At 35.1% G+C, this 21,186-nt stretch overlaps 1 protein-coding gene across 1 annotated transcript; it reads left to right on the top strand.

Annotated features, from left to right (window-relative positions):
* Window positions 1-1,382: 1,382 nt before the first annotated feature.
* LOC104769399 (uncharacterized) lies at window positions 1,383-3,543 on the top strand. Its single transcript, XM_010493603.3, has 7 exons — window positions 1,383-1,891; window positions 1,976-2,014; window positions 2,106-2,176; window positions 2,273-2,337; window positions 2,448-2,537; window positions 2,629-2,721; window positions 2,811-3,543. Exons 1-7 carry the CDS (start codon window positions 1,479-1,481, stop codon window positions 3,243-3,245), a joined length of 1,206 nt encoding a protein of 401 aa, XP_010491905.1. The 5' UTR covers window positions 1,383-1,478; the 3' UTR covers window positions 3,246-3,543.
* Window positions 3,544-21,186: the final 17,643 nt, after the last annotated feature.

Here is a 21,186-nt window from a genome sequence, read left to right on the forward strand (position 1 = left end):
TCCGAATGGTGACCGCGATTTTGGTTGTATGGGAAAAGCGGTTTTGAAGTGCGGTACGGTTCAACTGCGGTACGTGCGGTTTACGGGACAAGTGCGGTTTCTATAAAATAAGCGGTACAGAATGATATTTGATTGGTGAAAAAACTATTTGCGGTTCAGTATTAATTGTGTGAATGGTAAAAAAAGGAAAAGCGGTGCGGATTATATATATTATAAATAAATTTATTAATAATTAGTATTCATAAGTTATTAACATTTTGGTTCTTTATTTTTTATTTATAATTTAAATATATCATTTATGAACTTTAAATATGAAATTTTATTAAAATTAAAATTTAATCATGTATATGTTTATTCAATGTTAAAAACAATAACAAATTCAATCATAACAAATATTACACAATAAAAAGAACTAGTATGGATTATATTTTTTTCAAATCTAGTTGTTAATATATTAATTTTTTATTAAAAACATTTCATTGTCAAAAAATGTAAAAAAAAAAGCATTAAGAGTGAGAATAATTCTTTTTTATAACATTTTTAAACAAAAATTACTACATTGTCACATATTTTTCAATGTTTTATCTAATAATATTAACAAAAATTATATTATAGATTTGATATTATTTTTTCTACAAATATATTATCTAGCCTACCTTTCTTTTCTCTCTAGATAATATATTTGTGGAAAAAATAATATCAAATCTATAATATATTTTAATTAAAAAAAAAATATGTAACTGTTGCGTATTTGAGCAGAAACCGCTGGTTAAAGACAGCTACATTTTAAAAAAGCGGTTCACAGCATTTTTCTCCTTTCAGAACGCAAACTATCACTTTTTGCTTTTTCTGTAAAACCACGTATTTGTTAAATAAAAGTGTTGAGTGGTGACAAAGTGCGTTTTTCAAAAAAACAAAAATGAAATCCGCAAAAAACTGGTTTCCAATCACACCCATAAAGTATATAATAAATACACGATCATATGATTATAATAATAAATCTATAAGAATGTGTCAAATTAAACATATCAGGAAATAAAAGGATATAATATCAATTTTAATTTAATGAAAAAGAAAAGAAAAAACAATAATAATCAGTTTCACAAAACGCGGTTTTTGTAAATGTCGTCGTATAACCCGTAACGGACCATTTATTTAACTTATATCCAACTCATCAACGGTTCTTGACCGAACCCTCGCGGAAACACAGTATCAGCACCGTCCAAATCTCTGACTTTTGACCGCTCAACAACATTACTACATAATCTCGTTAGTTCAACAACCAATTAAATATAGCCACGTAATCACTCACACGATACTCCGCCACTGTATCAGATTAAAAAAATATTCACCTCTTATAAATTGAGTCCCCACCCCAAAATTTTCTGACATTTTCTCTGTTACACGCTTTCCTTCTTTCTTTCTTCTTTTTTCCATTTTTATTATTTTTACGATTTGTGAATTTTTTTTTTCCGGCGATGGCGTCAACGTCGGGGGAAATGGAGCAATTAACATCAGGAGCGAGCAATCGGATAATTTTTATATTGAGAACGCTAAGGAAGTGTCTCGTCTTCGTTCTCTCTCTCGTTCTTTCTCTTCTCCTCGTTCTCCGTCTCCGTCCTCGTCGCCGTGTCTCGCCTCTTTCAACGCCGGAAGAGGAGGATGAGGAGGAAAGAGAGGAGGCTGATCCTGCTCCTTCGAGAAGATGGAGACGGAAGATGGCTTGGAAGCTCGAGGAGGAAGATACGGCTAGACGTCGTTCGTTAGCGGAAGGCGTTGAGATGTTCGGAGATGGAGAGATCTCTTGTCGTTGGAACAGTTCTTTGTTTTACGGTCGTCGTGGTAACGCTTTGTTCTCTCGCTCTTGGTTGCCTCTCTCCGGCGAACTTAGGTAATTAGCCTTGCATGCACAAAATTAGAATTCTCCGGTATCGATTTTGACTTTGAATTTTTGAATTTTTGTTTGTGTTTTCAGAGGGATTTTGATTATTATCCATGGATTGAATGAACACAGGTGAAAAAATCTTTACTTTTTCTCAATTTTATTAAATCTCTGTTCTTTGATCAATGAATCTCTGATTCTGTGAATTTTCTTGAATGTGCAGTGGAAGGTATTCTCAATTCGCTAAGCAGCTAAACGCGAGTCATTTAGGTGTATATGCTATGGACTGGATTGGTATGAAGACGAGCTTGTTCTGTTTCTTTTTTTTCATTTTCATATTTTGTTCTGAAACTGTGGGTCTGAACAGGTCGCCATATGTTACTTTATTAGGTCACGGTGGGAGTGATGGTTTGCATGGCTATGTTCCTTCTCTTGATTATGTTGTTGCCGACACCGTAAGTTCACACATTCTTACAGACATTAGTTGTTGTTTTTTTTGGCTTTTTGGTTATGAAACTAGAGAAATGTTCCATCTTGATTTGGTGTCTTGATTTGAATTCTATAGGAAGCTTTCTTGGAAAAGATTAGGTCTGAGAATCCGGGGGTACCGTGTTTCCTCTTTGGTCACTCTACTGGTGGAGCTGTGGTTTTGAAGGTACTTTAATTTCGTACCTTTGAAGCTCTCTTCAAGATTTTGTATTGTTTACAGTGTCCTGACTTTAAGGGTTTACCTTGTGTTAACATAGGCAGCTTCATCTCCCTCTATTGAAGATATGTTAGCTGGCATTGTCCTGACATCGCCTGCACTTCGTGTCAAACCCGCTCATCCCATTGTCGGGGTAAGTCAGTCTATTCAATTTAGATGCTTTGTCATACTCTGCTGGAGAATTTTGTGGGTGATCGTTAAGATCATATGTTTCTTTTGTAGGCAATAGCTCCAATCTTCTCATTGGTCGCTCCAAGGTTCCAATTTAAAGGAGCAAACAAGAGAGGCATTCCGGTCTCAAGAGACCCTGAAGCTCTCTTAGCCAAATACTCTGATCCGTTAGTCTACACGGGTCCGATAAGAGTCCGAACAGGCCATGAGATTCTTCGCATAACAGCTTACTTGACCAGGAACTTCAAGTCTATTACAGTGCCTTTCTTTGTTCTCCATGGTACAGCGGACAAAGTCACTGATCCACTAGCTTCACAAGATTTGTATAATCAGGCACCATCAGTTTTCAAAGACATCAAACTCTACGATGGTTTCTTACACGACCTTCTCTTTGAACCTGAGCGTGAGGATGTCGGTCGTGATATCATCGACTGGATGATGAAGCGGCTTGATGTTGTTAACGGATCAGCCCCTGGCCTCTGGTAGAAGATCAAATGCGACATATCAGAGGTCTTCTTCTTCTTCTCTAGGTGGTAGTTGCGATACAAATGGTGTGATTGTAAAATCAGAAGCCAAGTGTAGGAGATACATATACAATGGTTTTAATCTATGAATTGTTTGATTATTGAAGATTTTCGTATGAAGATAGATTTGTGAATGCATACATATTATATCAGTGTTGATACTGATACTTTATAGAAGAAAAAATATTTTGAGTGACAAAAAAAAGGTTTATCCACAAAAATCCTCATGAAGTTATCTGAATAAATGTCTGGTTCGGTTATCAGGCATTTCAGTTCGGTTACTTATTTATTATCAGTACAAATATTTAGAACCCATTAAAATTGAAAACAAACAAATACATAATTCATCGCTCAAATGATCAATAACAAGAAAACGATCAATTTTTATGGTCAATCACAACAGCATGTTCCAGATCTTTGATTTAAAACACAGTGTCCAGTACGGACAAAGTCACTGATCCACCATCAGTTTTCAAAGACATCAAACTCTATGATGGTTTTTTTACACGACCTTCTCTTTGAACCTGAGCGTGAGGATGTCGGTCGTGATATCATTGACTGGATGATAAAGCGGCTTGATGATGTTAACGGATCATCCCCTGGCCTCTGGTAGAAGATCAAATGCGACATATCAGAAGTCTTCTTCTTCTTCTTCTCTAGGTAGTAGTTGTAATACAAATGGTGTGATTATAAAATCAGAAGCCAAAGGGTAGGAAATACATATGTAATGAGTTTAATCTATGAATTGTTTGATTATTGAAATTTTCCGTATCATATATGAAGATAAATTTGTGAATGCGTACTTCTTAAACATGCAATATTTTTGAAAAGTTATTTAAACTAAAATTTGAGTTGTCGTTATTCTTAAAACTAATTTTAGGTGAAGACATACTTTTATTGGACTTTACCGAAAAAACTAAAGTTATTAGTTACTAATTATTGACGTCGCGCGATACTAAAATACTTACAACATAAAACGAAGTTTGTCAACAAAAATTGAAAAAAATAAACATTCTTCATTGTATAAGCTTTTATTTGTCCAACAAATTTTTTTTTCATCTGCAATAGAAATTTTACTATTGAAACTTCAAAATTTGAGAGCTCAATAGAAAACTTAAAATTTTATCCACAATAAAAAAAAACTTAATTTTATCCACAATATAAATTTGTACAACAAAAATTGAAGTTTTTACTTTTGTTTAGACAAGAGTTAATACACAAGTTTTTGTTACTTTGGAAGTCCCAGTTTTGATGACATGAAACATAAAAGTATATTTTTATGAGCTTTGCTTAGTTGATTTTTAACTAGAATGTTTTCATTCATAGTAAATTGTTAACAAATCGGATTTGTTAATTGTAGATTACCGAGACACGAAAATTTATAATGTAGAAGCCACACATTCACTATAAACAATCTTTTTACAACAAAAATTTATACAGTAAAGAGAAAAATACAAAATGATAAGAAAATAAAGTACAAAGAAAACAAGAGAAGAGCCAAATGCAAATGGAACCGCTCTTAAATGTGTAAGCCTAAACCCTGGCCTCCCCTAGAAGAAATGGGTCTTGCATTTTTCTGTGTAGAGATGTTTGACGTCGTAACACTGGATTGGTTGCTATGTTGACCAACTTTTTGATTGGGATCAACAACTCCAATTTACACAAATAGCTGTTTTTCCCAAAGCCTTCGTCAGGGAAGTGACCGAAACCCATCTGAGTCGTTGTATGTCGTCCTAAATGCTTCAAGTACAGAATTTCGCCGCCCCACTGTGCGTAGGTTGCGTGATCAACCAATGTTGTAATATCCTACTATTGCCATTATAATTTGATGACTCCACCAGACAAACTATTTCTTTTTAGAGATATCATATAGGCTGAGTCATAGACAGATCGAGCTTGAGTTCTTGATTTCTCAAAGGAAAATTTAATGCAATAGATTTTGAGTTACGGAATTTTAATTTTAATTTTAACAGTGTGTCAATGGAATCAGGAATGTATTTGCGTAGATGTTTGTGGTGGGTGTTCTTTATTTCGTGCATCGCTCCGGGGGTATCACCACATAAGGTATTGGAAACAATTTTTCATTATGTGATGAAGAGACTTCTGTTATTTTTTCTGAATCTCGTTGGTTTGTATTTGAAATTTATTTTGAGCAGATGACTTCCGATGGTGATATTGTCGAATGCATCGACAAAAGAAGACAGCCAGCGATTGACAACCAATATATCACAAACTATACAGGTTCATTTAATTTTTAGTTTTGTTATTTTATTTATCTATTTTATGTTCTGTACTATTATTAGCCAAATATATTTTAAATCATTATAATATCTCTGGTGGGCCAATATCCTACTATTGTCATTATAATTTGATGACTCCACCAGACAAACTATTTGTTTTTAGAGAGATCATAAAGACTGAGTCATAGACTGTTTATATAACACATTGTTTTGTGTCTTCCCTACTTGTGTTTCTTCTTTACTCAACTAAGAAAAAAAACTCCTAATCTAAAATGGGTTATAGTTGTACATAAAAACATAAATATAAATTACTTTTTATCAGTTTTTTTAATTTTTCTTAATTTTTTCTTATGTTTCGTTTAAGTTTTGCTCATAATTTTTTTATTTTTTACAATATTTTTTATTTCAAATTAAAAGATCATATCATAATCTTCATAGTATACTATAGCACACTTAGCAAAACATCTTGTGGTCCTACACAAACAACCCACAACAAAATTAAAAGTTCTCTCTTCAGTGTACGCAATAACTAAAACAGGAAAAATTGCTTATGCTTTCTTGTCAAGTCATCATTGGCCTTAATAACTAGAAAAATATGCGATTCCATGAGCTCAAAACACACCACATAAAAATGAAAGGAAAGAGATAAGGATAAACCTAAAAAAGAAGTGCTTACTTATGACTCAAATATTCTTATAACATGCTTAAACAAAGATAAGAGTGTTCTACTAAAAACGATTAACATAGTGTTTAACAATTATGATTGCATTTTAAAACAAAATTTAAAAGTAGTAGAATTCTACTAAAAACAAGTACAACTAAAACGATAAAAAAACAAAACGAAGAATACAGAAGAGAGCAGGCTTACTTTTATGATGAAGATGAACGATGATGGTTTGTCACTTTGTCTATTTATTCAGTTTTTTTTTTTTTATTTTTTTTTTATTTAACTTAAATGAAATCTGATTAAAATCAACAGTCTATACAAGAACTAAAAAGTAGGAAACGTAAATGAGGATACTTTTGTTAGACCTTACCGAAAAAAACTAAAGTTAGTAAATAAGGGTTTGTTGAACATATCTATGATTAAAAATAGTGCTTTGATATTTTTCCAAAACATGATGCCGTAGGCGGAAGTTTATTTTTTTTAAAGCACGAGGCACGGCCCTTGCTACTAAAATACTACTAATCAAGACACAAATACAATATAGATACCATATATAATACATTTAAAATAATTAAATTCCTTAGAACATTTTATATATAGTTTATTTATTCAGTTTTATCTTTTTAATATAAATTGGAATCCTATTGAAATTGAGCGAGCCTTCGCCATTTACGTACATACATGAACTCAAATTCAATAGATAAACCAAGATCTAATCTATTTTGAGATATAATATTGAGTCATATATATCTTCTAAACGATTAAAAAATGACAATTTTCAGTAAGTTGGAGAATAGTATATGTATTTGAATCATATATATCTTGAAAATTATATATATATATATATATATATATATATATTTATAATGTCAAGATTTAACAATTAAGGGAGAATAAAAGTAGACTATATATATTTAGAATATGAAGTAAAATTATTTTGAACACTATCAAAAGAAAAAGGAAAGCTCACTAGCTCAGTTAAAAGTTAGAACAAACCCAATGGGGCCAATGCCATTTAAATACAAGCACGCAAGGGTTTGGTGTCGTTGAAGTAAATCCTTTTATATCTTTGTTGGCTAAGTTTCTTATTTGGGATCGTCAATCGACTGATGAGATGAGGCGGGAAAAAAAAACTCATTACAGGGGAAGAGAGATAGACACATCCTTTTCCACCAGCAGGGTTTCTTCTATAATTACCCTACTGAGAACAAAAAATACTCATTAATTCAAAATACTAATGAGTCTTGAAAGAAGCTTCTTCGATTTATCCTCGCTTGTCTTCTCTTTTTCTCTTTTGATCTTCCGATCCCTCTTCTTCAGCTTGACCAGGTTCATTTTTTTTCCCCCAGATTTTGACAACTCTAACTTTACCTGATTTTGGAAACTTTGTCTTTAGTTCCAAGTTCAAGTTCAAATTTTTGTCTTTGTATTTGCGTAGATGTTTGTGGTGGGTGTTCTTTATTTCGTGCATCGCTACTCCGGGAGTATCACCACAAAAGGTATTGGAAACACTTCTCATTATCTGATGAAGAGAGTTCTTTTATTTTTTTCTGAATCTCGTTTGTTTGTTTTGAAATTTATTTTGAGAAGATGACTTCCGATGGTGATATCGTCGAATGCATGGATAAAAGAAGACAGCCATCATTTGTATTTAGTAATTTAGAGATATCATAAAGACTGAGTCATAGACTGTTTATATAACACATTGTTTTGTGTCTTCTCTACTTGTGTTTCTTCTTTACCCAACTAAGAAAAAAAACTCATAATCTAAAAAGGGTTATAGTTGTACATAAAAACATAAATATAAAATTAGCTTTTTATCATTTTGTAAATTTTTCTTAAATTTTTCTTATGTTTCGCTTAAGTTTTGCTCATAATTTTTTTTTACAATATATTTTATTTCAAATTAGACAATCATATCATAATCTATAATAGTATTTTTGCAGTAGTTTTTGCTTAAAAATATTTTTTGGAAAGTTTTTACATTGAATGCTATTTAATGCTTATATTCATATCCAAACAAATTTAGTTAACTTTCTCTACTATCCTTATAACCAAAGTACCAAACACAATTAAATATTTTAAATATTTATATATATATAATGTACTATTTATACTATTTTAAATGTTAAAATAAAATTGAAAAAATATTATCAAGAATTTTTTAAAGGTAAATCAAGAATTTCAAGTCGTTCGAGGTTATTCTTGAATTAAACATAATTAACCGACATACTATCGCATTTACTCCTACTATTTATACTAATCGATGATATGAAAATTTATAGGAAATGTATATTTAGTCAAATGGTTAAACGGTCTATCTCTTCCACTTTCCTCGTCGAAATTCAATTTATGCTAAGCCATTTTATCACACATAATAGAAATTAGCTATGAGTCGGCATCGGATCTTGCATATATATTTAAAACAATGAAGATTCATATAATAGATGTAAGATTAGTACAATTGCATAAAAGATAAGAATGCGTTAAAATCGAACTAATCATATCAACAACTATCATACAATTCTTTAGGTAACGAAATCAAATAATACGATAATATTAATATTAATATTAATCAGTTTTTCAAAAGGAGGTTAGAAGACGAGTCTCGAGTAAATTAATTAATTAAAATTTTAAAAGGAAAATCCCATAAAAAATTATTAAGATAATAATGATTTCCAGTTTAAACCTTCAAACTATTATATTTTTAACTAAAACTACCAAAGTATCAACTTTATTAAATCTAACCTTCAATTGGCATTTGTGTTTGTGGGTCCACTTTTATCACTAGAACAGCTAACTCTGTTAACAGAATAGTTCATTCCGTCAACTGAATAATAACTGTGTTCGTTTAATTTCACGTAGATAATCTTACTGAATAGATAGTTGCATCACAAGTTTACTAGAGGTTTGTGTTTATTGTTGTGGTGTGTCTTTTTACTATCGTGTGTTGCTATGCCCGGCGTATCATCAGAGCAGGTAGTGCAAACATTCTCATTATAATCTGATGACTCCATCAAACAAACTATTTGTTTTTAGAGAGATCAGATAGGCGGAGTAATAGACTAAACACATTATACATAAATGCAAAAATGTAACTTAAACATATAATCATTTTTATATTTCTCTAATATTTTACTTATGTTTTGTTCATATTTTATTCTATTTTTTCTTTTTATAAGTTTTATTTCATATATTATTTTATTTCATTAGCTAATAAACTAATGCATTTTTTTTTTTTGAACAACGACTAATAAACTAATGCATAAAATGTCAGTAAATTTCCAGAATTTGCATGTGTGGACTACTGGACTTAGGTTTAGAACTCTCTTTCTCATTAAGAGTTTATTATGTCTAGTAAGAGATTGGGCTTTTGACTGCGGTAGATTATAGAGTATCGTCTTTTCTTTTCTTTTTCCTTTTTTTTCGTATTCAGATTTCTCTAATCTTCAAAAAAATGAAAATGAAACATAGAAAGTCAACTTTGAAAATGGTAGGAGTTGGTGAAAAAGTGCAACAACATATATTGGAACTGATTCCTTTCCTTCTATGTTCTAGAAACAAATGAGCCTCTCTATCGGACTATAAACGCGTTTTGCTCCATTTTAGTTTATGAACACAAGAAAATAATAGGAAGGGAATGGTCAGTTGAAAAGTAGTGGAGACAATAATAGGCGAGCGCTACAAATTTGGTGAGATATATCATATATTCATATATATGCAACTATTAACAATTGCAACAAAGAAAAAAAAAAAGCATATTATAAACTAACATACGTTAACGAACCAAATAAAGTTAACGCTACAATGGCAAAATGAGAGACTCTTGCAGATAGAGAGAGATTCGTGTGTGAGAGAAGAGGAGCAATATAGTTTTGGGATTCTTTTTTCTTTTTTTGTTAAAGAGATACCGGTTTATATTAATCGAAGGAGCCATAAAATTGAGCATCGCTCTGGAGTTTATAAGACCAAAAGAGAACGAGATACAACAAAAAGATAGATAGGAGCTACGAACTGTGGAAATTGAGGGCTTGAGGGCAAGTTTTTTCCGTGGAGTGCTGTGATCTTTCTTCAGAGCTGCAAGTGAATCTCTCTTTTGAGTTACTTCCAATTTACATAAATAACTGCTTTTCCCAAAGCCTTCGTCCGAAACCCATCTAGGTCGTTGTATGTCGTCCTAAATGCTCCAAGTTCAGAATATCATCGCCCCACTGACCACTGTGTGTAGGTTGCGTGATCAACCAATGTTGTAATATCTCTAATGGCCAATATCCTACTATTGTCATTATAATTTGTTTTTAGAGAGATCATATAGGCTGAGTCATAGACTGTTTATATAACCATTGTATTGTCTCTTCCCTACTTGTGTTTGTTCTTTACCCAACTAAGAAAAAAAAACTCATAATCTAAAAAGGGTTATAGTTGTACATAAATACATAAATATAAAATTTCTTTTCTTATCATCTTAAAAAAAAAATTCTTAACTTTTTCTTATGTTTTGCTTAAGTTTTGCTCATAATTTTTTTAATTTATACAATATATTTTATTTCAAATTAGACAATCATTTCAGAATCTTTATAGTACATTATAGCACAATTAGCAAAACATCTCTTGGTCCTATACAAACGACCAACAACAAAATTATATTTTAATACTATGTTTAGCTTTTTTGGGTAGTTTTCACATTATTGGTCTTAAAATTATCAAAGATAGGTTTGTCAAAAAAAAAAAAAATTATCAAAGTTACATAGTTATAAGAGATAATAGAATTCTTCTTCTAAGAAAACATCATACCTATGGCGGCTATAACATTGTTGTTAGATAATGAAATTGTCAATAAATTTGGAGATAGTAATGTAATGTATAAATGAAAAGTATAATAAAATTGTAACAGTTTCGAAAATTAATGTGAATTGCTTTTTAAATGACACTCAAATTATTTGGAAAAAGGAAAAAAACTGATTTATTTAGTTAAAAGGAAAAAAAAATGATTCCCAATCCCATGGTAGAATTAAAAGTTCTCTCTTCAGTGTACGCAATAACTAAAACAGGAAAAATTGCTTATGTTTTCTTGTCAAGTCATCATTGGCCTTAATAACTTGAAAAAGATACGATTCCATGAGCTCAAAACACACCACATAAAAATGAAAGAAAAGAGATAAGGATGGTGCACAAAAAAAAAAAAAAAAAAAAAAAGAAAAGAGATAAGGATAAACCTAAAAAAGAAGTGCTTACTTATGACTCAAATATTCTAATAACATGCTTAAACAAAGATAAGAGTGTTCTACTAAAAACGATTAACATAGTGTTAAACAATTATGATTGCATTTTAAAACAATTATGATTGCATTTTAAAAAGATAAACAATTATAATTGCATTTTAAAAGTAGTAGAATTCTACTAAAAAACAAGTACAACTAAAACGATAAAAAAACAAAACGAAGAATACATAAGAGAGCAGGCTAACTTTTATGATGAAGATGAACGATGATGGTTTGTCTATTTATTCTTCTTTTTTTTTTTTTTGGACTAAAGTTTGTCTATTTATTCAGTTTGTTTTTTTGTTTAACTTAAATGAAATTTGATTAAAATTAACAGTCTATACAAGAACTAAAAAGTAGGAAACGTAAATGAGGATACTTTTGTTAGACCTTACCGGGAAAACTAAAGTTAGTTATCCTTTAACAAAAAAAAAAAACTAAAGTTAGTAAATAAGGGTTTGTTGAACATATCTATGATTAAAAATAGTGCTTTCATATTTTTCCAAAACATGATGCCGTAGGCGGAAGTTTATTTTTTTAAAGCACGAGGCACGGCCCTTGCTACTAAAATACTAATCAAGACACAAATACAATATAGATACCATATATAATACATTTAAAATAATTAAATTCCTTAGAACATTTTATATATAGTTTATTTATTCAGTTTTATCTTTTTAATATAAATTGAAATCCTATTGAAATTGAGCGAGCCTTCGCCATTTACGTACATACATGAACTCAAATTCAATAGACAAACCAAGATCTAATCTATTTTGAGATATAATATTGAGTCATATATATCTTCTAAACGATTAAAAAAATGACAATTTTCAGTAAGTTGGAGAATAGTATATGTATTTGAATCATATATATCTTAAAAATTATATATATATATATATATATTTATAATGTCAAGATTTAACAATTAAGGGAGAATAAAAGTAGACTATATATATTTAGAATATGAAGTAAAATTATTTTGAACACTATCAAAAGAAAAAGGAAAGCTCACTAGCTCAGTTAAAAGTTAGAACAAACCCAATGGGGCCAATGCCATTTAAATACAAGCACGCAAGGGTTTGGTGTCGTTGAAGTAAATCCTTTTATATCTTTGTTCGCTAAGTTTCTTATTTGGGATCGTCAATCGACTGATGAGATGAGGCGGGGAAAAAAACTCATTACAGGGGATATTATAATTGAAACTAATTAATTAAGAAGATATTTTATTTACACAGTAGATTCTCTTTTCTTGTTGTAAATTAACTCGCGCTGTACATATTTTTTTTATCTTATGAAACATTTATTTATCAATATATGTATTTATTTCTGTTAACTCGCGCTGTATACGTATATCGCCTCTACAAAAGCAAAACTTAGGCACTCTCACTACTCACTCATTTGCCCTAAAAGGACTGTAACCCTTAATTTCACGTAGAGAATCTTACGTTCGAAACTGGAAAATGATATAGTGATCACGAAATGAATTAACGGAGCTATAGCTCCTACCGCAACTATTGTAGTAAAATGGTAGGAAACATCTGTTTTTTACTGTTTTTCTACCAAAAAATATAGAGGTAATTGCCTGTAAGAAATCGATATTAGTGAGATTTTCGTAGGAAATTTCCTACGGAATTCCTACAAAAAAAATTTCGTAAGAATTTCGAAGGAAAGTGGAAGGAGGTTTTTTGACCATTTTCCTACTAAAATATTAGTAGGAAATTCATTCTTACTATTTTCCTACCAAACTAGTCTTACAATTTTCTTACAAACTTAACAAAAAATAAAATCAGTTAATGTTTTCTCTATAATTATATTTATTTCGAATTTAATCAAAAACTATTAACATTAATTATTAATCCAAATAATTATATTTATAACCAAATTATTAATTTAATTAGAAATACAATTCTTTTTAAAACTAAATTACAAGCCTAATAAAAAAATATATTTACAAACTAAATACTAAATACAAAAAATTAATATTGACTGAAACGCTAAACATTCCTCCAAAGCTTCAGATCAAGAACAACGCTGGCTTCGACGATGGAGATTCCCAGATTACTTCCACCAGTCACAGATCAGGGTCTGTAAGGATGGAATCTAAAGCTTCAAGTTTGCTCCGGTGAATCGGTTGTTGGTGATGTATGGATTGACTCAACTGTTGGTGATGTCTTGATTTTTTTTTTCCAATGGAGAAGATGATAGAGATCAAAGAGGTAGAGAAAGAGATCAGTTGCTTATCAACAAGATTGAAGTCGATTAGAAAACGCTGAGAAAAATATTGGATTTTCTAAGAACAAAGGAGAAAACGTAGAGAGGAAAAAAAGGAGGAAAAAGAAGAAGAAGTTGAGAAAGGAATGATATGGAGGCTGCAGCGCATCTAGGTTTTTACTAATTTTTTACTACATTTTTTTATTATATTTTTTTGTTTCGTAGGAAATTCGAAAGAATTTTTCCTACCAAATTCATTCTACGTCATCTCCTTTCATATTTTTCTTGGGTTCGTACGAATTTTCCTTCAACAAACTTTTTGTAGGAAATTTGAAAGAAACATTCCTACCAAATTCATTCAACATCTTTTCTTTCTATATGCTTTCTGTTTTCCTACAAATATTTTCTTCGACCAAATTATTTTTAGGATTTTCGTAAGAAATTTCTTACGATTTTCTCATACTAGTTTTGTAGGAAAATTATCTTCTTTTTTCCTACGATAGTAACTTTTCGTCAAAATTATGTAGGGTTTTGGTAGGAAATTTTTCCTACCAACTGTTTTGTAGGAAAATTTGTAGGAATACATGATGTTTTCTTGTAGTGTTAGGAGATGGAAGCTAGGAATGTTGCATAAAAAGTTTGCTAGAGGTTTGTGTTTATTGTTGTGGTGTATCTTCTTACTATCGTGCATTGCTATGCGCCTATGCCCGACGTATCATCATCAGAGCAGGTATTGCAAACATTCTCATTATAATTTGATGACTCCATCAAACAAACTATTTGTTTTTAAAGAGATCAGATAGGCCGAGTGAGTCATAGACTGTTTATAAACACATTGTACATAAATGCAAGAATGTAACTTAAATATATTATTTTTATTTTTTAGCTTTCTCTAATTTTTTACTTATCTGTGGCTCATATTTTATTTTATTTTTTCAACTATTTTTTTCTTTTTATAAGTTTGATTTCAAATTAGAAATTCATATCATAATCTTCAAAATTTATAACTATAGCTTAGCAAAACATCTCGTTGGTACATACAACCCATAACAAAATTTAATTTTAATTAATACCATGTTTAGCATATGAAATTTTTTTTAAACATGTATATATAATTATATATATGGCTTAAAAGATGGAAAGAAACGTATTTTTGAATATTCCAATTTGTTTACATATACGGTGGAGCTGGTGGTAACTCTTGTGGAATATAATATTACAAAAATGATGTTTTTGCTTATTAGTTAGAATGAATAATTTGGACTTCATGTTTCATGTTCAAATATTTAAATATGTATAGTTTTATTATACAAAATTGCTATATTATTTTATTTCATTAGCTAATAAACAAATAAATAATGTCAGTAAATTACAAGAATTTGCATGTGTGGACTTAGCTTTAGAACTCTCTTTCTCATAAAGAGTTTGTCTAGTAAGAGATTGAGCTGACTACTACCGGAATCATCTTACCAGTGCCTCGTATACCTCCTTCTCTGCTTTCTTGTTGTTGCTTTTGGTGCAGTGGAGTCTCTGGAGGACTATTGAGGTCGTAGCGGCTATTCCTTCTGGTTAGGATCTCCGATCTGGTCTCGTCATTTCCGAAGATCCAGATCTCAATCGTCTATTGGTGCTGTGACGAATCCCCCCTGAAGTAATGACTAACCGACTCTCTTATGCTGAAAAAGGGAAGGCAGTGGCCTCTTCGAGCCACCAACCAAGAGTTTCTCGGGTTAAAGCCCCGGTGAGTGATAACACGGCGCTAATGCAAAGGCATAAACTTACGTTGATTGGAAGAATTACCAACCCAGTCGTTCAAAGAGCCTGGTCTCTTATCTCTTTCTTTACTGAGCACTGGAAAACGGCGTCGAGCCTTTTAGGTGCAGATCTAGGGCACGGGATGTTTCAGTTTCAATTCGCCTCGGAGGAGGACATCCAGCTTGTTCTTGAAGGAAGACCCTACCATTTCGCGGGGTATATGATTATCTTACAATGGTGGGAACCAACAATATCCAGGGACTTCCCCTCGGAGATACCGTTTTGGATCCAGGTTACTAGAATACATGTGCATTTGTGGACACCTGAATTGATCCAGAGTATTGGAGACGATATTGGAGTGGTGGAGGAGCTCGACGTCTCAGCTACGGTAGCACGAATGAGAGTCCGTATCAACGGGCTACAACCCCTAGTTAAAACTGCTATTGTTGAGTTCCCTAATGGGGAGGAGCTTGAAGCGGAATTGATTTACGAACGCCTAAAGAAATTCTGTAAGATCTGTCTCCGACTGGACCATGATGATAAGGCTTGTCCTTCGTCAAAAGTCTTCCGCCCTTTTCCACTACCGCCTATAACCGGAAGAGGACATCGCTCTTCTCGACAGTCAGACGATGAGTCTCGCTCTATCCGCCGGAGAAGATCTCCGCAAGGAAGGTCTGATGATCAGTACCCAGCGAGGAGTAGAGACCACAGGTACAGGGAGGATAGGGAGCGACACTATCGTAGGTCTGGGCACAGGGATACTTCTCCCACATCTAGACACACTTCTCTAGACCTGCCTGACAGACACAATATACGGAAAACTGCTAGTACACAGGTGACAGAGGAAGTGGGATATAGTTCCTCTCACCTTGGGGATGAACAACGGTCTAGATACTACTCTAGCATGCCCCGTGTGGATGGGCGGAGTAGGGCTTCCTCTCCTCTCCGTCATGTCGCCAAACCATCAAATGATACAACGAACAAAAAAGGTAGAGGTTCATGTGGCTTCCCGCTTGGTGCAAATAGTAGAATATTACCACAAGAGGCAGTGGAAATTGCTCTTGGAGAAGTCCGGAATGTGATGGAGCAATACATTAGCTGCCCTGATCCGACAGAGAGTGCAGCTAGAAGGGAGAGGCTGCGTCAAGCGGAAGCGGAAGGCCAACTAGAGGAAACAGCCGAACACATGGTGAGGAACACTATCTGGGCTGCTGAGGAGGAGCTGGAAACGGGTAATCAAGATTTAGAGTCCCCTGAGGTGGATCACAGTCAAGAGCGTATCCCGGCAATTCTGAGACTCGGACCTGTAAACCTAGTTGCTCCTCCCCCCAAGCCAGTAAAGAAACCAGCTTCTAAAAGGAGACCTGGCAGACCACCGAGTCGAACTTCTAGCAAAGCCCAGGGAAGAAAGAAAGTTAACTCGAGCCCTATTGCGGGGGGTAGAACCTCGAAGAAGCGGAAACTCCTCCTTGCACAAGCTTCTCCTCGAAGAAAGCTAAATATGGACTCTCTGGTGATTCCTTCTCAGACAGCGAGAGTTAACAACAATGAACAAGCAAGTATGGATCCAAGTGTGGAGGCGACAGCTCAGAATCCTTCACGGTCAGGGGATTTTCACCCTCCCCCCTCCCTCATTCCTTAGATATTATAGCCTGGAACTGTCAGGGATTGGGGAACCCCCAGACAGTTTATCGTATTGGGGAGATGTACAAGCAGTTCTCACCGGATATAATGTTTTTAATGGAGACAAAGAACTCGGATGCTGTCACTCTAAAGGCAGTCGAGGGTCTTAACTTTGCTTGCAGGCATTTGGTTCCCCCCCAAGGCCATGGTGGTGGAGGTCTAGCCTTATTGTGGAAGCAGGATGTTGATATTGAGATTCTCGTGTCAGGCAGTAACTTTGTGGATACTAAGGTTTTGGTTAAAGGAAAAAGCTTTTATGCGACGTTTGTGTATGGTGACCCGGACCATATTAAAAGGAGAAGGGTTTGGGAAGCATTAAAGATGATAGCAGAGTCAAGGGAGGAAGCTTGGTTCCTCTATTGTGATTTTAATGATATAGTGGATAGTTCAGAGAAGAGTGGAGGCCCATCGCGACCAGAAGGCTCTTTTGTGGATTTCAGATCCTTTCTAGCTGAGTGTGATTTGTATGATCTTCGTCATACGGGTAACTTCCTGTCTTGGAGAGGAAATATGCACTCTCATTTAGTGTTTTGCCGGTTGGACAGAGCTTTGAGTAACAGTTCTTGGGCCACGATGTTTCCTAATGGGCGTGTTGAATATTTGCGGTTCGAGGGATCAGATCACCGTCCCATTCTTATCCATTTTGCGCTCACTAGACAGAAACGACGAGGGATGTTCAGGTATGATCGTAGGCTCAAAGATAATGAGGAGGTGAAACAACTGGTGGCTTCGACTTGGCTGACGAGGGATAATACTTCTGTCCAGACCCGTATTGCAAATTGCAGAAGGGCTCTTGTCAAATGGAACAAAGAAAAGCATAGAAATAGCCAGTTAGCTATTAAGAGGCACCAGTATGACCTGGAAAAGGCTATGACTAATCCTATACAGGATGAGGTGTTGCTATCAAGAATCAATGAAACACTCAAGGCTGCTTACAAAGATGAGGAGAGTTTCTGGAAGCAACGGAGTAGGCAATTATGGCTTAGCCTAGGGGATCAAAACACATGTTATTTTCACGCAGCAACAAGAGGGAGGAAAGCTATCAATAACCTGTCAGTGTTGGAAGACGAGGAAGGCAAAGCATTTTTGAGGATCATCAGATTGGGGAAGTGATTGCAGACTACTTTGTGAAGTTATTTGCCACACCAAGGGAGGAGGATCCAGATCTGGAGAACACAATTGAGGAAGCATTATCCCCCCGTATTTCGGAGGAGGTTAACCAACGTCTAATTGCGGTTCCTTCTACAAAGGAGATAAGAGATGCGGTTTTTGACATCCACCCGGGTAAGGCTCCGGGACCCGACGGGTTCTCCGCCTGTTTCTTTCATTCGAACTGGGAGGCAGTGGGACCAGCCATAGTTGCAGAAATCCAGGAATTCTTTGTCTCTGGAGTCATGCCTTATAATCTGAATGAAACATACATCAGACTTATCCCCAAAGGTCAAGGCGCAAAAAAGGTAGCAGATTTTAGGCCTATAGCTCTCTGTAATGTTTACTATAAGGCCATTTCCAAGTTACTCGCTCGAAGATTGCAACCAGTGTTGGCTAGTCTAGTGTCTGAGAATCAATCGGCGTTCATTCCTGGTAGAGCAATCTCGGACAACGTGCTGATTACGCACGAGATGCTGCATTTTTTGAAGACTTCAGGGGCTGAGGTTCATTGTGCCATGGCGGTTAAGTCAGATATGAGCAAAGCCTACGACAGGGTGGAATGGTGCTTCGTACAGAAGGTTCTCAAGAGGCTTGGTTTTCATCCTCTATGGATAAAGTGGGTCATGCAGTGTATTACCACTGTTTCTTATTCCTTCCTTGTGAATGATACGCCTAGAGGAAAAGTTAAACCTTTGAGAGGAATTCGACAAGGCGACCCGTTATCACCCTACATATTCATTCTGTGTAGTGAAGTTTTGTCAGGGTTATGCAATAAAGCTCAAAGAACTGGTCAGTTCCCAGGATTTCGAGTAGCAAGAGGCAGTCCAAAGATAAACCACTTGCTGTTTGCCGACGACACAATGTTTTTCACCAAAAGCAGTGAGAAGGCCTGTTTAGCTCTGATGAAGATCTTGGGAAAGTATGGAAGAGCCTCGGGTCAACAGATAAATGCAGCCAAGTCATCTATCTCTTTTTCCAAGAAAACTAGTGCTGAAAGAAGGGCTCGGGTGAAACAAATCCTGGGAATCTCTAAGGAGGGCGGTGTGGGGAAGTACTTAGGCCTTCCTGAACACTTTGGTAGAACAAAAAAGGATCTATTCTCGGCTATTGTTGACAGAATAAGACAAAGAGCCTTTTCGTTGTCCAATAAGTTTCTGTCATCTGCGGGCAAATTGACTTTGCTTAAAAGCGTGTTGGCCGCTATGCCCTCTTACGCAATGTCGTGTTTCCAACTTCCAAAGTCCCTTTGCAAGCGTATTCAGTCCGTCTTAACTCGATTTTGGTGGGATACTAAGGCAGAAAAGAAAGGAATGTGCTGGATTGCATGGGATAAGCTCACTCATTCCAAACAGGATGGAGGGTTAGGTTTGCGTGACTTGCAGGATTTTAATGCAGCTCTGTTGGGGAAAATAGGGTGGAGAATCCTGAACAATCTGGATTGTCTTCTTGCACGAGTTCTCCTTGGTAAGTACTGCACCACGACCTCGTTTCTAGATAGCAAGTGCCCAAGCTCGGCTTCCCACGGATGGCGTAGTATCCTAGTAGGAAGAGATTTGATTAAGAAAAAGCTTGGCTGGGTGGTTGGAGATGGTCAAGATATCAGGATTTGGCAGGATCCTTGGCTCTCAACTTCAATGTTGACTCAACCAATGGGCCCTGCTCCTATGGGATCTAAAGACTGGCGGGTTAAAGATCTCTTTTTGACTAACTCCTTTGACTGGGATGAAAGTCGGGTGCGGGAGGTGTTACCTGACTCTGCGCATCTCATCCTACCCATCAAACCAAGTAGGTTAGGGGCTAGAGATAGACAAGTGTGGGTTGGTAACCCTTCAGGAGAGTATTCTACCAAATCTGGTTATTTTGTGGCCAGAAGCGAGTCATGTTCTATCCCGATGGATCCTCTCCTGAGCTCTGTTAATTACAAAGCTGAAGTGTGGTCACTGCATATCTCTCCCAAGGTGAAAATGTTTTTATGGAAAGCTATTCATGGTGCTTTAGCTACTGGCGCTCAACTTCACTCCAGAGGCATCCCGGCTGAGGAAAAGTGCAGCATCTGCGGAAGGCCGGAGTCGGTGGTTCACCTGCTCTTTCATTGCCCTTTTGCAGTGGAAGTGTGGAGAAAAGCCCCTTTTCAACCATTCGAGATCTGCCAGGTGATTACCACTGTCAAGGACGGATTGGTATTGGTTAATAACTTAAAATTTATTCCTCCTATAGGTCTTACTTCAGGCCTACTAGCTCCCTGGATTTGCTGGAGTTTATGGAAATCTCGAAACCAAAGGGTTTTCAACTCATCTTCGATTAGTGGGGAGGACACATTGCTGCGAGCTATCTTGGATGCTAAAGAGTGGACGTCAGCTCAAGCAAAGACCCCCCCCCCCCCTCTGTCTCTCGCCCTTTAGATCTTGGAGTCCTAAACCTCCCCCCTTTGGCTCCTAACCTTGTTTTATGCAGAACAGATGGGGCATGGAGGCAGTCCACAAAGGAAGCAGGGATTGGCTGGACTATAACAAACCATGTAGGGATTACTTCTCACCACTCTGCGGTTTGTGAACACGTTTCATCACCTCTTATGGTGGAAGCTTTGGCCTGTAGAGCTGATGTGCTGGAAGCAATCAGGTTAGGAGGCGCTCACCTCTTGGTGGAATCTGATTGTCAACAACTGGTGGGGGCTATCAATGCCCGATCAGTTTTGCTTGAAGTTCACGGAGTCCTTTCGAATATTCTTATTGCTTCTTCAAGTCTATCTTCCTTTGTATGTCGTTTTATTCCCAGAACTGCTAACTCTGTGGCAGATTCTCTTGCGAAACAATCTTTGTTGTTGGCGAACTCTTATGCCGGTTAAATTTTTAATACAAGTTTGGGTGAACAAAAAAAAAAAAAAAAAAAAGGAAAGAGATTGAGCTTTTGACTGCGGTAGATTATGTCTTT

The sequence above is a fragment of the Camelina sativa genome, chromosome 20, assembly GCF_030686135.1.
Source record: "Camelina sativa cultivar CO46 ecotype springtype chromosome 20, ASM3068613v1".
Classification (NCBI taxonomy): domain Eukaryota; kingdom Viridiplantae; phylum Streptophyta; class Magnoliopsida; order Brassicales; family Brassicaceae; genus Camelina; species Camelina sativa.